Source organism: Ziziphus jujuba, chromosome 11 (assembly GCF_031755915.1).
Source record: "Ziziphus jujuba cultivar Dongzao chromosome 11, ASM3175591v1".
In the NCBI taxonomy this organism is placed as follows: domain Eukaryota; kingdom Viridiplantae; phylum Streptophyta; class Magnoliopsida; order Rosales; family Rhamnaceae; genus Ziziphus; species Ziziphus jujuba.
The window spans coordinates 10,837,163-10,852,400 of NC_083389.1; the positions used below are offsets into that span (position 1 = coordinate 10,837,163).

The following is a 15,238-nucleotide window of genomic DNA, read 5'->3' on the forward strand; positions in this document are numbered from 1 at the left end:
TGGAAAATGAGATTATTTTATTAATTCCTGCATATTTTTCTATTTGCTTACATATTTGGGATCACTACAAGTGTGACATTTGGCCTAAAGATTGCACAACTTTCCTACCTGGAATTACTCTTGGTTAGGCTTAATTGGATCAATTTTGTTGGTTTGAATGCTTGTTCTTCAGTCCTCCATTGCCAAATTATTTGTATGTTCTTATTCTCTTTAGCATTTCTTCATCCAATTAGCAGGTAAAAAGGTTTATGCCAAACATCCCATCATCTTCAAGATAGCCTTTGGATTTTTCTCTCACTTTTCCAGGAAGCTATTATACAAAAGATGCTGTTTTTTGAGTTTCTTAAGAGTTTGAAAAGATAACTACAACCATAGAGATATAGAATCCTCCAACAGTACTACTGAAGACGAAAAGCTTGATATGCTCAACTCAGCTATTTACGTACATAGACTTTACCAAGAAATTGAGAATCATAGTATAAATTATAACTACATGAAAACCTTAGTGGAAAGAGGAATAATATATGTTCCTTGTTAACGTTGCTATTTATTCTTGTTATATGCATGCAATAATTTTTGCTAGAAATTAAAAGCAAGATTGATTATTAATATTCAGTAAAAATGTTGTGGAATAATTGTAAAAGTTTTGTTTAAAACCAAGACCTGCCAATGAATCCAAAAGAAAACCACATCAGCATAGGAAATAAAGCAAAGTGGGAGTAGAAATAGAGATAGTAGTGATGTAAAATAAATAAATAAATAAATAAATAACCCAATTACTTTAGTTTTCTGTACAAAAAAGATACATTCAATCACAGTTGGAAGATTGGAATACATCACCTTTCCTTTAATTTATTCCCGCAGAATCACTTGTCACTATCAGGGAAAGTCCCATGTAAATCAGCATTTCGTCTTTCTATGTTTCTTGAGCAAATTCTTAGGCTTTTTTAATTTTTTTCCTCTCTCTCTCTCTCTCTCTTTTAGCAATATTTTCTTCAGAAAACTCTTCCATATATGTTCATGTTGACTTGGTACATAACCTCCCTGCTGTCACCATTCACTTTCTGTTATATAAATACGAAAGAAAAGCAAAATCTATATAGTACGCCACGTTGATTTGAAAACCACAAAATTAACCCAAAAACACAAAGGAAAAAAAAAAAAAAAATCAACTTGGGGGGTAGGAAGACGAGGATTAATTTGGTGCAATGAAAATAATTAATATTTTTTCAGTAAGTTATTGGGGGAAACTTACATGAAGAAATGTAAGTTAATTAAAGAAAAATTAATTTGACAACACCTTAAAATTTTAATTTTGGTATTTTCCACTTCAACAACATCAAAATGATCTCACCCTTCCAACAGTCCTAGTCAGCCTCTATATAATTTAGGCAGTTTAAAATGTTTAATGCCAAGGGTCTGGATGAATTTTTATTTATATATATATATTTTTTATTTTTTCAAAAAAAAAAAAAAAAAAAAAAAAACCTGTTAGCACCTGTGGTGTTCTTTTCAGCAAAAATACATACAATATCCAGGGATGGCCCAGTGAACATGGTGACATCTTTAACTTTTTTCACTTTATGATATTCTATTTACTTTTTGCAAAGCAATGAGCAACTTATTCATACTATCGATAAGTAAAATAACTTGTAAACTCCATATGTACTGTATGTACAGTAATAATGTGTTTTTGAAAACTCAGATATGTTGTTCGTTGTGTGTTTTTGAAGTTCTTTTTTTATTTTTTGTTTTTCCCTGATGATTGATCAATTACTCAGTCAAAATAAAATAAAATAAACAATAAATGTGTGTTTGGTTGCTAGAGCAATTCAAATTTCAAAACCCATTTCCCCAGTTAACTCAATGAGAGAATTTTTATTTAAAAAAAAAAAAAAAAAAAAAAAAAACCACGGAAGGAGCTTTCATGCTTCGTTGATATGGTAAAAAGTCAACTCAATTCATTTACTTTCTGTAAGGTTGGAATTATTTTTAAGAAATTGAACTTTGAAAGACAAATCTTGGGATGATTAATTTAAAACGCAATGTTGTAACTGAAATAACTTTTTGCATCAAAACTATACAAAATGATAGTAACACACCAACAATTAGTGATGTTTGGTTACAAAAAGGAGATCAGTTTCAAGGTATACAAACAAGCCCATCTACCAAAGCAATATATATATATATATATATATGATCATCACCTTTTGCTTGTGTAATCCAAGATGGAGTATAAGTTAATAGCTCTATGATTAATTTTAAAGCTACATATTCTAATCACCCTTTTGAAGGTCTTTGAAAAAACATTACTGAAAATGGAATATGTTCATATAGAATTCCAGCTTCAAATGACTTCAAACCCATCAATCATTTGCACATGGCAAGCTTATCGACAAACTCTACATGATACCATCCAAATCCCACATCGTTTTCATCCATGGATTTGATGGTTTCATGCACAGTTTCAAAAGTGCTTCTAGAGTTGGTCATGCGTTTGCATCAGCGTTTTGGTTCACGCGTAAAGTAATATACATACGGATCTCGAAGTATCTTATATACATTTTGTTTAAAGAACAATATGTTATATAGAAAAATTTCCTATTCTTATTTTAACCTTGCTATATTACACGTACTAGTAAAACATTGAAAACCCTCCTTCGTCCTTATTCTTATTCAATTAATTTCTTTGCCTTATATGCTAATTTGGGCTGGGAAGGGATTCGATCAACTTACCGACCATACAAACCCAACCCAAAACTTGTAAGCCTTTGACTGACTTTGGATCCTGTTCCAGTAGTAGCTCATATAATTAATGGGCTAAGGTTGCACTGGATGTCCACTAAAAGTTTTAGATTGGATGAACTAGAGCTAAATAATTTTAAATGGGCCTTAAACTGGCTTTTTGGACCAATTGAAAGTCTAGGTCCTAATTTATGGGCTGGACCGAATTTGACTAACAGATTTTGTGTTCATTATTTATTATTTTTTTTGGGCTGAAAACAGATTTTGTGTTCATTATTATTATTATTATTTTGCATCATATTATTTATTATTGTCTGGATTATAAATAATTTTTTTAAATCTAAAAATGAAGCGTGCTTGACTCGAAATCACCCCCCAACACGAGTGGGCGTTACCCAGATTTGGTTGAAAAGAAAATAAAAAAGAAAGGAGAATTAAAGTTTCGAAAGGAATAATCTCTATTGTAGCAAAATTGACTATTAAAATCATATAAAATGAATTAAATCAGGGGAAAAAATATAGAAAAAAAACTCATCCAAAATTTCATCAGACAAGATACCGCCAAGAGGGCCCAACTGCTTGGCAAATTGGTGAGCAAATACTCCTTATCATATATGTATTATGTACTTTCCCATTATTCTTTTCTTGGTTGAGTTAAATAGCACACGCTTGGAATGTTTATATATGTTGCATTCCCTCCTTTCAAATCTAAAAACAAACAACTAGCACATTTTAATAAAGTGAATATATATATTTATATTCCTTTTTTTTTTTTTTTCCTCTCAAGGAATAGTTCTTCCATGAATCATGGAAATGCCATTGATTTATTGCCATCAAAATATTTCATGATATTAAAACATCATTTGTCAATCAACAATAAATTAATTGGCTAGCACAATTTGATGTCCTTGCTCGATAGGCTATATAAGTAAACGTTTAGTTATAAACTCATCTAGGGTGATATAAATATGTGTGCTAAGGAACTTGGTTGAGTTTATGTTTATGGATGTGTTTAAAGTTATGGTAGGGATATTTTGACCACATTCTAGGGGTTTTAATAAATCTTCTGTTATTGATCCCCTATTGGGTATAAGCGTTTTAATAATGGTACTATCCGGTTGCCTTTTTTTTTTTTTTTTTAAATAACGAAAATGGTATACACACCAAATTATTTATTAAACTGGGGTGGTAAAATGATGTAGCATAACTCTATTAGCTTTTATTGAGTTTCATTTTTCCTAAACAACTTGGTACAGTATAGCACCAATTTAAAAAGTAAATTTTTAGTTCTGACATGCATGCTTGAAGGCATGTAAAAAAAAAAAAAATAAAATAAAATAAAATTCAACATATCTGTGACAAGTTTTGAAATTATTCCAATAGAGAATATATATGTTTTGGTTTTTCTTAAAATGCCTCATTGGGAGAATTTGGAGATTTTTTTGCTGAATGGGAGAATTTTGAGAATTGATGTCTTTCTAAATGTAGCAGGACATAGAAATAGGTTATTTTAATGGAGGAATGGCTCATGCTCCAAAGAGAATTGTTCTTTTTCATGAAGTGTCGAAAGCAACCACTCAAAAAATAAAAAAAAGATTGTCCATCAGAATAATTCGAGTCATCATACGTTTAATTAGTTTGTAACGAAAATGCCTGCTTCAGTGGATACAATTTTAGATCCTTGTTGCATGGACCATTAACTTTGCTCGCTCTCTCTCTCTCTCTCTTCTTATCTTTATTTTTATTTTTATTTTTATTTTTTTTATTTTTTATAAATATTAATAACATATATATATATATATATATATATATATATAATATTGCAGAAATTATAGCTTGTTGGAGCTTGCAAAGTTGGATTCCTATAAATTGATTAATTTTCCTGGAAGAATAATTTTAAATATATTTTTCATTTTGTATTGTTCTCCTAAGTCCTAATCATTTAAAAATAACCTAAAGACTAATTAATTTTCTTTCCGTTTGAAGAATATTATATTCCGGATCAATTTTCCCTCTACCTTCGGAATTTGTATTTTAATTTTACTTGTAAGCAAGGTTTAAAAAATTGTTATTGACAAAAATATTAAAAAATCTAAAATACAAAAATATCAATGAAAATATTGAAAATTATCGAATATCAATAAAAACTTATAAAAATCATAAAATTTAATAATTTTTTTTTTATAAAACCTCTAGAATTAGCTTGTTTAATCAATTAATTATAAAATTGACTATAAAAGTTGTAAAAATATTAAATGAATTTTATATTTTTCTTAATCAATTAATATATATAGTAAGTGTTAATGGTTATAAATATGTTATATTATCAATAAAAATATGTTAAAAAAATATTTGATAAAAATATTTATTAATTAAGATATATAAAACAAATATTATAATTATATATATATATATATAAATATATTTATAAAATATCATCTCAAAACTTTTGGATGGTTGAAAATGATTAATTTTTCCCTCGTACTCATTTTGCGATGTCAAATATAAAAATTAACTATTAAAGGCTGTGTTTCTTTGATAATTTTACATATATTTGTTAATATTTTAATTATATAAAATTTATATTAAATGTGATTGTCCCTATTTGATAGTCATTATATAATATTGATTGATTGTATGTAAAATTAATATCCTTTGATGGTTGAGTTTAATACAGTACTCATAAGTTAATACTTATTTGTAAAAAATATATTCTCTGCATATTTTTATAAGTTTTTTTACTTTTTAAAATTTATAATATAATATTTTTTATTTATTTACATGCATATTTGTATTTTTGTTTATATTATAATTTATATCTCTTTATAATATTGATCAAAATATTAAATTTATTATGGTAAAAAAATAATAATAAATGAGTAGACAGTTAAACACAAATAATATTTATTCAGTTTTTGCTAAAAATTAAAAAAATTAAATTTAATAAAATTCTTGAAAATTTTTGAAAATTTCATTAAAATTATAGATTTTTTAATAAAATTGCGAATGAATTGATATAAATATCCAACAAAAATTTCAATAAATTTTTTGTAAAAATATCAAAAATTTTAATAGAGATATAGAAAATTTTAACCGTTTCTATTTGGGAGCAAGATTTTCTATCTTCCCTTTGAAAATATGAAAATTTTAATAAAAATTTTGCTCCTTTTTTTTGATTTTTTAAACCTTGCTTATAAGCAACAAAGATAAACATTTTACAAAATAAATAAATAAACAAAGATAGAAATAGATTTTCTCACATATATGGAGTGAAAAATAGAAAAATTTTAAATTGTATACATTCATTTCACTTTTATGTTACTATTCAATCTTTTTAATTATGAAAACTGAAATGTTTGATGATTTTTCTTTTTCTTTTTCCTTGTAGTTCCAAGCTCCAAATATATATTTTTGAAAACTAAATTTGATTAATAATTTCTAAAAAAATCACATTTAATTGGTACTTTTTAGAAAATAAATGGTCAAAGATTAAATATTAGATTTAAACAACTTTAATAAAGACTTGCAATCCTAAAAGTTTTTTGTTTCCTTTAAGCCTACAAATTAGAGTAGTTAAATCCTTAATTTTTTTTTCCTTTTTTTTTTTTTTTTTTTTAATCTTCAAGATCTTGATTTTTCTTTTCTTTTTTCTTTTGGGGCCACAGATCAAGGTTCAACTATCAAAATTAATAGATTTCCCAAGCACCTAATTAAGTCCCAAAATCATTTTCTGAATCTTCATGATTTGAGATGTACATTATCCATATGCCTAGTATAACCCGAAAAACCTACCACCTTGTTAGCAACTACCTTAGCCAAAGATGTCTCAGCTCTTGAATACGAAAGGGTCAGATTCTTCGAAATCTGAATATGGCCGGTTGCTTACAAACCCACATGTGAAGAAAATGGCATTGAAGAATGAAGACAAAGGCAAAAGCTCTTCAAGAAATGTCCCTTCAAGTTTTGAAGGGTCATAAAGTTCATTGTCCAATGTTTTTCTGATAATTTATTCATAAAAATTACACACTAAAAATCAATATTATCTTCTTTGTACGTGTACAGCTTTATTTTTTTAATTTCATTGTTAATTACATATATAATGCATATCTAGTTGTATCTTAGCTTGTTATTCAATACAAAGAATTTTTTTTAAAAAAAAGTTTCTTTTCCCTTTCGATGGTGCCAATGGGACGTGGAGACTGAATAAATCATTGTTTTCAACCTGAAAATCATTTGGTGGGCATGCATGCTGTTTTTAGGCAAATTGAACTGTCAATAAGCATTTCTTTCTTGTTGCAGAAAAGGGCCAAAGAATGAATGATATATGATTGGACATGAGATGCATATTCACAATACTACACGAGGAGTATGTATAACATATTTATTTATTTATATATATTTTAAAAGTTTGAAAATTTTGTCCTTAATATAGAATTGATTCTTTCTTTCTTTTATTTTCTTCATTTAAAATAGTATAAGTTAATTAAATTAATTACCTTTCCAAAATATCTAATTATTGACATGCAATATTGCGGCATTACCCCAATTACCAAATTAAAAAATATTTATATTAAAGAAGAAAATCTGGAAGATGTTCTCAGCTCTCAACATTGCAATGATGATCATAAATTCCATCTTGTATATATTTTCTTATTTTAAGTTGCTTTTTGGAGACAAGTTTTTTTTTTTTTTTCTTTTTCCAATGGCCATCTGGGATTTCCACAGATAGCTGTAATACAGGTCTGATTGTCTATTAACCGGCCAAGGTGCAAATCAAGCTGGTCCATTTTAGTACCCGCGCAAAGTTTATTTTTCTGCCTTACCTTTTTGTTTTTTTGTTTTTTTGTTTTTTTTTTTTTTTCAGGAAAAAGAAAACATTATTTATTCTTTCAAACAAAATATGATCGATTGCACACAGTTAAAAAAACATTATTTTTAGAGATCACTGAGAAAGCTAAACAGTACCCATTAATTTAGATGCATATCAACTTTAATTCTATCATTAATTAACACTAACAAATAAACAGTTTGGTAGAAAATAATTAAAAACCCAAAACCAATGCGTTACCAACCAAAACCTTATTTCATAATATTTTAGATACTGTTTAGCTTTCTGAGTGAATCTTTCCCCCTCTCACTCTTTATCCAAAGTAGGTACAGAACATTGTAAGAGATAGCTCTGTAATATTTCACTGAACCATGCTGTATAAGGTCTAGAATCTGCACAATATCTATAAAACTGTAGGATATAAAGAGCATAAAGAACATGGAATATCTTAGCAATCCCTTCAATAATATAAATTTAATAAAAAAGGTAAAAATAGAAACACCATTATAAAATAATATTATGGAGCTTTTGTACAATGCACCATAGCAGAAGGAATGGAAAATGGATGGAAGAGAACAATTATCCCAAGTATAGGGTGCCTATATTTATTTTCGACATATGACATTTCCACAAAGTGCTTTTGCTTTTTTTTCTACACCTTTGAATTCTCATCTGACTAAGACATGGAACACGGTTCTGATCTTCAACTCTCAAGTTGGGGGTGTTTGGCCAATTTCCATTTATCCTTGAAACACACTAGTGTTTGCGTTGGTTTAAAAATGGAAACAATTTGTTCAGGCCCCCTTTTTTTTTTCATTTTTTTTTTTCCATTTTCTCAAATGTGAATGGTATAATTTAAAATTTTTTTTTTTTTTGAAGTTTTTCATAATGTGGTAATGACAAAAGATTTTAGGAGCAAGACAAAGTCAACACCCTTTAGACTAATCCAGTACCGCCTAAAAATGAAAGCTGATGATTCCTCTGTGACAAATCTTTGTTTCATATTTTTCTATTTTCTTTATGTGAATTATTCCTCAGTCTTAATCAAAAGAGAATGAAAAATTTTGCCAAGGAATTGAGCTTTCCGCCACCTAAATATTTACACTTAAAACAAATTTGATTCTCTATTTCTTCTCAATGATATTAACATTTTAAGCTAGGTACAAGTTCATTAATGTTATTCAAAATTTTAAAGTACTCAATAATCAGACTAGTAAAATAGATATTGATTTTGAAAGAATAAAAATTAAGCATCCGGACATTCCCAGGCAGTGATTGTGACCTTAATCATCCTTTACAAGGTATTATCCCTTTTGTGGCCTTCGAGCTTATTACTATAATCCAAATGCCAGGTAATGAAGTTCATATTTTGTTTTCTTATATTTTGTTTACTTGTTCGTTGACACTCTGTATACTTATCCTAAAAGTCTGTTAATTTGATTAAAATAAGACATTTTATCTGATTTATTGTTTGTTTTTATATATGCCGTGGAAATTCTCGTGTACAAATATCCAAACTGGAGGAGTAAAAATTTAATTAATTTCTGTGAATTTCCATTATAGTATTGTAAGTGTATGATTCAGTGGATAAGAGCTTCTGCTTCTATAGTTTTATTAGTTAATACAATCAAATAATTAATCAGACAAATTAAATAACTGATATATGATAAATTTGGAACATTTTTTTTTTCTTTCTGATCATTGAAATAAACCCATCAAGATTCTGATCATTTGAATAATTATTTGATATCCATTGAAAGTTGGTTCTCGTGGATGAAATTTGTTGATCTTGTTCATACATGATCTTTCTCAAGATGGGGAATCTAATTATGAATTTTACAAGTCCACCATAATTTTAGATAAATAAGAAAAAGAAACTGCATGAATATTTTCTAGTAATTTCAGATACCCACTTTACAAGATGCAAAATCTAATGGGAATGAAGAGCATTCAAAAAAATTTTCTTTTGAGACAAAATTTGTATTTTATTTTATATAGTTTTTTTGGGTTGGCTAAAGTGACATCATCTGTATCCGTTGTCAGAATGGTAAGAGATCTGTTTATTCATTGAATTTATGCCAGTATCCCAATAATAAATTATGAAGCCAACAGATGCCCCATATAACATTATTCCCAACTACAAGTTTTTGAAAGATAAAATACTATTATTTGGGGAATCATCTTAACAAGTAGTTTTTAAGATCTATTTGTCTCTTTTTATTTTTAAAGATTAGACGCAGTAACATCTTGAAGCTCAATATTTTTCAAAGTTAGGACAAATTACATTTATTCAATTGTTTATCTTGGGAAATATTTTTTCTCTTCTAAAAATGTTTTTCTTACTTTGGTCATATCAATATAGCATTGGTCATTCCTATAATTTTTCTTTTTTTTCTTTTTTTCTTTTTTTTTTTAGGAATAATTTAAAGGGCCTTATATATTACTTTCTCTACATTTATATTCAAAACTTAAACCTCAAGTCTTTGTAGAATATATCACAGAATTTTTTCTTTGTAGAATATATCACAGAATTTTTTCTTTTCCCTGGTTTAATATTCAGTTTAATATCTGAATTCAATATTGCTGTTGTTTTCCTATCCAACGTTTTTCTTCTTCTTATTCTGCGCGTATGTTGCGCGGCTCTTTTGCTGTTTAAAAGAATTCATGTTAATGAATTTCTGATACAGTTTTTGGATGCTGGCAAAGAAAATTGATCATCAACCAGCTGTTCTTGCTGTTCTTATTGAAGGAGTGCTGGAGATTTGCAGTTTTTTGTTCATCTGTAAATGAACGATAACAGGATTGATTGCCAAGAAAGAAATCAACCAAACCATGGACTAATTTCGGATTGCAACTTCGAATACACGACTTGTTCTTCCCATCATTTTGGTGTCCAACAACAGCCTTGGAACATGGGAGTTTGGGTACAGCAACCAACCATGGATCAGGGAGGCTCACAAATTCAACATCTTGGCCACGGAAAACCCTCCACAACCATCATGAGCCGTTTCGAATCACCTACTTCAGCTTTTTATGCAACTGAACGCTGTATGGGGCTTCCACAGTATGAATGTCAAGTTGTTGGATATCCTGCTTTGGGATCTCATACCTCTAGAACCTGTGAGGGACAGTTCCCTTCTGGCCAATCATCTGGAGACAACTGTTATAGTGATTCAGCCGACCAAGCTGATCCAAAATTTGAATTCAGAAACTCTTTGCAACCAAGTGTGAAACCTCAGCTCTGTAGCTTCCAATCAAATAGATCATTTGAAAAATCCAATCACATTTCATGCAGCAATATGCAAGAGGGTAAACTATTTGGACACCAGCAACATAAGCTGCATGAAGATAATGCACTCTCTGTCAGAAGGAACTTTTCAGTTCCTTTTATAGAAAATCAAGATCACGCTGTATGTATCTTTCTTTCTTTTCTACAAAGTTTTCTTCTTTTGCTTGAGAAAAATTTTAGTATTTTTTATATCATTGAGAAATTTGGTTTTTATTTTATGATGTTAATTTTATTGTACAGGTCTATTCCAATTCATTCAGTTCTCCTCTTGCACACCTTAGTTTCTCCTCCCCTCATCAAGAGAAGCAGTCTCCAAGATTTTCCTCCGGAAATGGTTGTGTTACTACAGCTAATTCTTCTTCATCTGCGGCAGTACTCTCGAACAAAACAAGAATAAGATGGACTCAAGATCTTCATGAGAAGTTTGTTGAATGTGTAAATCGTCTTGGTGGTGCTGAGAGTGAGTAATTTTTATTTTCATAATAATGATTGTGAATATCATTAATGAAATAGCAATCACTTTATGCTAGTTATTTGTTGACTGATTGCAGAGGCAACACCTAAAGCAATACTCAAGCTGATGGAGTCAGAGGGATTGACAATCTTTCATGTGAAGAGTCATTTGCAGGTATTAATTTCAATTCAAAATATTTTGAGGGTTACTTGTATGTATTTCTTCTAATATTCTTATTCATTGTTTCCTTTTCCTAATCATAGAAATATCGAATTGCGAAATATCTGCCAGGCCCTTCAGAAGGTAGACCCTTGCCATAGCTATCTCATTCATTATTTCTAAGTGTTCGACCCTTGCCATAGCTATCTCATTCATTATTTCTAAGTGTTCAATCTTGAGTTACTCATGGTTCTATTATAAATGTTAAGTGTATGTTCTGTTTGGCTTGGTATTCATTGTTGGTTTCATTTCCTAACAGTTTAAACATTTTTTGGAATTGATGGTAGATAATCATGAATATGTGTTTGTAATGTCTCCATGTAATACAAAACTGGCCAGCCTCAATCAGAATAATTTGTGGTTTTTATAACTCCTTCAGAATGGACAGCTTTTAGTTTTTGACGTTCTATTCACCCTGTTCTAAAGGGACATAAAACACTAAACAAATGTAATGGATCAGATGATGTTATTTTATTTGCCTATATATTTGTTATGCTAGTTGCTCAACAACATATGACAAAAAGGTCTCTGTAAACTGTATTTAAATAATCTGAAATGAGAGTTTGGTTTTTTCTTCTGACAATTCAAAGTTCTTTTGTCTTCTTTCTTTGTTTTTCTTTTTGAGACTCTTCTTCTAAATTTGGTATCATTGATTGGCCATGAAAAGGAACCTAAAAATCTCCTTTACTGTTACAGTACTTATTGCAATTTTTAAACTGCAAAGTCTGATTTGTCTGGATATACCTGGCATTCATATATTTATTTCTTGAGAAGATAACTTCTTTTGGTTGTTATAAACTACAATTGGTAATTATTGGTTGAAGTATTTACCATAAAATTATGCCATTCTAATATGTTCATCAGTCTCTGATTAGTTTATACACACTTTTAACTGGCAAGTTTCATCAACACCTCTTGTCTGAATATTGTCTTCTGCAGGAAAATCTGAAAAAAGAACCAGCATCAACATTTCACCCCAGCTCGATGTCAAGACGTAATATGTTTATCTATTTCGATTTCTCAATCAAATAAATATAAAGAAAATTTACTACCCTTTTCAAATAGGCATTGATTTTCAAACATTTTTCTTGTTTCTAGTGCTGCTACTCTCTCACAACACTATGGTGTGAACTTTTATGGCAGTGGCTTACAAATTAGAGAGGCACTGCAGCTGCAATTGGATGTCCAAAGGCGTCTTCATGAGCAATTAGAGGTATAGAGACTACAAAATAATGTCAAAAGTAATTAAAAACACTGGACTGTCCTGATGATATAGAGGGGACTAAATGAGAACACAAAATGTGCATAAAAACAATAGGAAAAAGTGGTGGTTTAGGACGAGTGATATATGCTCTACGGTATAAAAATCTCACTTGCTTGCTCCTGTAAAACAGATTCAGCGAAATCTACAGTTTCGAATCGAAGAACAAGGAAAGCAGCTAAAGATGATGTTTGATCTGCAACAAAAAACAAGCAACAGTCTTTTCAAGGCTGAGACCATGGATAAAACATCCCCACATGGTTCACCATCAAATAGTCTTGATGAAGTTCAAGTTTTTATTGCTGAAGAATCAGGGAATACACACTTCCCCTCTAAGATAAGTTAGATCCAAAAAAACAAAAAAAAACAGCAAACTGTTCAATCTTCCGGCAAAAAAGAAAGTAGTCATGCAGCTCCCCACAAAACTTCACTCCCTTTTTATCAGAATCAAGAGTCTTATATCTTGGTGATAGAAAGAAAGAAAAAGCATAAACTGAGGAGAAGGATGTTTAAGAAGTAAGAAGAAAACAATAAGCAATTTGGTGCATTTATTCATATACATACCATGCATGCATGCATTCATTTACCAGAGCTAATGATCATAAAAGTTTGGTGGGTTAGCAAATGCCAAATTACTTGGCTCTTCGTATGTTTTGACAGAAATTTCTTTTTTTAGGCAAGTTTTGTTGTAACAATATAACTTCTTGTTACTATTACTCATTATCCTCATCTTTTCGTGTAATCATGCTTTTTTTTAGGACTTTCCACTCTGTGAAATCTATGTTGGTATATGGGATGTATTGGGTTTGAGATTAGCAATTTATACATATATGTACTTCAAGGTTCTATTTGTCCACGTGTTTTTCTAAATTCTTGCAACTTCAAATTATTTGGTTTATTTATTTATTTATTTTTAAAATTTTTCTTTTTTAATAATTTGAAAACTTGAAATGTATGAATTTGGAAGTAAACTAGGGATTGGCATCACAGCCAACGTCTTTTCCGACTAGAATACAAACCTGAAGCCATATACATTGAAACTTAGTAATAATTCCTACTTCCAAAGAAATTAATATCTTTAATTTATATATGTGTAAATTGGTTTGACAGGGAAATTAACTACAAAAATGATATAGACTGAAATTTAACTAGAAGTTAGTTTTGGGAACGAAAGTAATATTGATTTGTGTCTTTATAACGTATAGTGTCATGGACTAAGATTCCTCCTGCCTCAATGGAACCGTTGTTATTTGCATGTATATATATATATATTCATGATATATATATATATATATATATATGTGGGAAAAGGAGGATGGATGGTTCCAATATTAAATTATAAGGATCTCCTTTATTTGCAAACATATATATCATCCAAGTAAAATACAAAAGGATATGTGTTGCACTGTCTTGCTTGTTGAGGTTGTAGAAGGATATACTATATATATGTATACATACATTTTTATATGTGCTACATTTTTCTTTGGTTTACAATTTTCTTTTAACTGAAATAACAAATGTACGTTACCAGATATCGCAGTTGTCCACGAGGAGACAATTTGGTGGTAGCGGGCCCTTCTCCACTAGTTAAAGATCCTGGGTTGAGAATGCAACCCAGTGTTAAAAAAAATATATTATATTAGTTATACATACAAAGACTCAATGATTAACTCAATTAAAACCAGAAAAAAAGGCTGGTCCAGGAAATGAAAGGTGAAATTCATGTCATGGCGCGCAGCCAATTCATCCCAATTATTTGTGGGCTGGACCCACAGGCTAGAATTTATTTATGGACAAATTTTGTTATTATAATATTTAAATTTCCTTATTTTTGAAAATCATCATTAATTTTTTTTAATTTTTTATATTTATCAAAATAAGTTTATTTCTTAATTTTTATCAGTTAATTTTAATAATTAAAAATTAAAAAGATATTAAAATTTTATATTTTATAATTATATAACATTGTAAGGATATAATGTTTTCTTTTAATTAATTAAAATTAATTAGTGAAAATAAACTAAAACTGATAGTATAGTCCTTTTTGATAGTTTTAGAAAACCAAAGAATTATAAATGATAATTTTTCTAAACTATGAGATTTAAGTAAAATAGTGGTAAAATTAAAAAGATTGAAAATAAAATTGTTCCTTTATTTATATATTTTTCTTTTGGCCAATGGTAAAAACGAAGGTCAACAACATGACTAGTAAAATTCAAAATGACGAGGTAGATGCATCATTTGTACGAAAGTGTCGTCATTGTTTGCCATATCATCATCATTGGATTCCTAGCTAGCTACTATGTATCCATCAATTTCAGATCAATAGAGCCAATTTTGTCGTTATTCCACTTGTGCACACATGCTTAATTATGTTTAAGTTGACAATTTTTCCTTTTTTCATTTTTTTTTTATTATGGGAAGAACTACTTTATCTTTAAA

The 15,238-nt window shown here is 29.1% G+C and overlaps 1 protein-coding gene across 2 annotated transcripts; it reads left to right on the forward strand.

Moving 5' to 3' along the window:
- The first annotated feature begins 10,041 nt into the window (after positions 1-10,041).
- LOC107432339 (myb family transcription factor PHL5) lies at positions 10,042-13,521 on the forward strand. Of its 2 annotated transcripts, none has more exons than XM_016043459.4 (7): positions 10,042-10,983; positions 11,103-11,322; positions 11,414-11,490; positions 11,580-11,619; positions 12,475-12,529; positions 12,634-12,748; positions 12,930-13,521. In XM_016043459.4, the coding sequence occupies exons 1-7, from the start codon at positions 10,360-10,362 to the stop codon at positions 13,140-13,142; spliced, it is 1,344 nt and encodes a 447-aa protein (XP_015898945.3). In that variant the 5' UTR covers positions 10,042-10,359; the 3' UTR covers positions 13,143-13,521. The 2 variants fall into 2 exon arrangements, with proteins under 2 accessions (XP_015898945.3, XP_015898947.3); XM_016043461.4 differs by having other exon boundaries at positions 10,043-10,983; positions 12,679-12,748.
- The last annotated feature ends 1,717 nt before the right edge of the window (positions 13,522-15,238 follow it).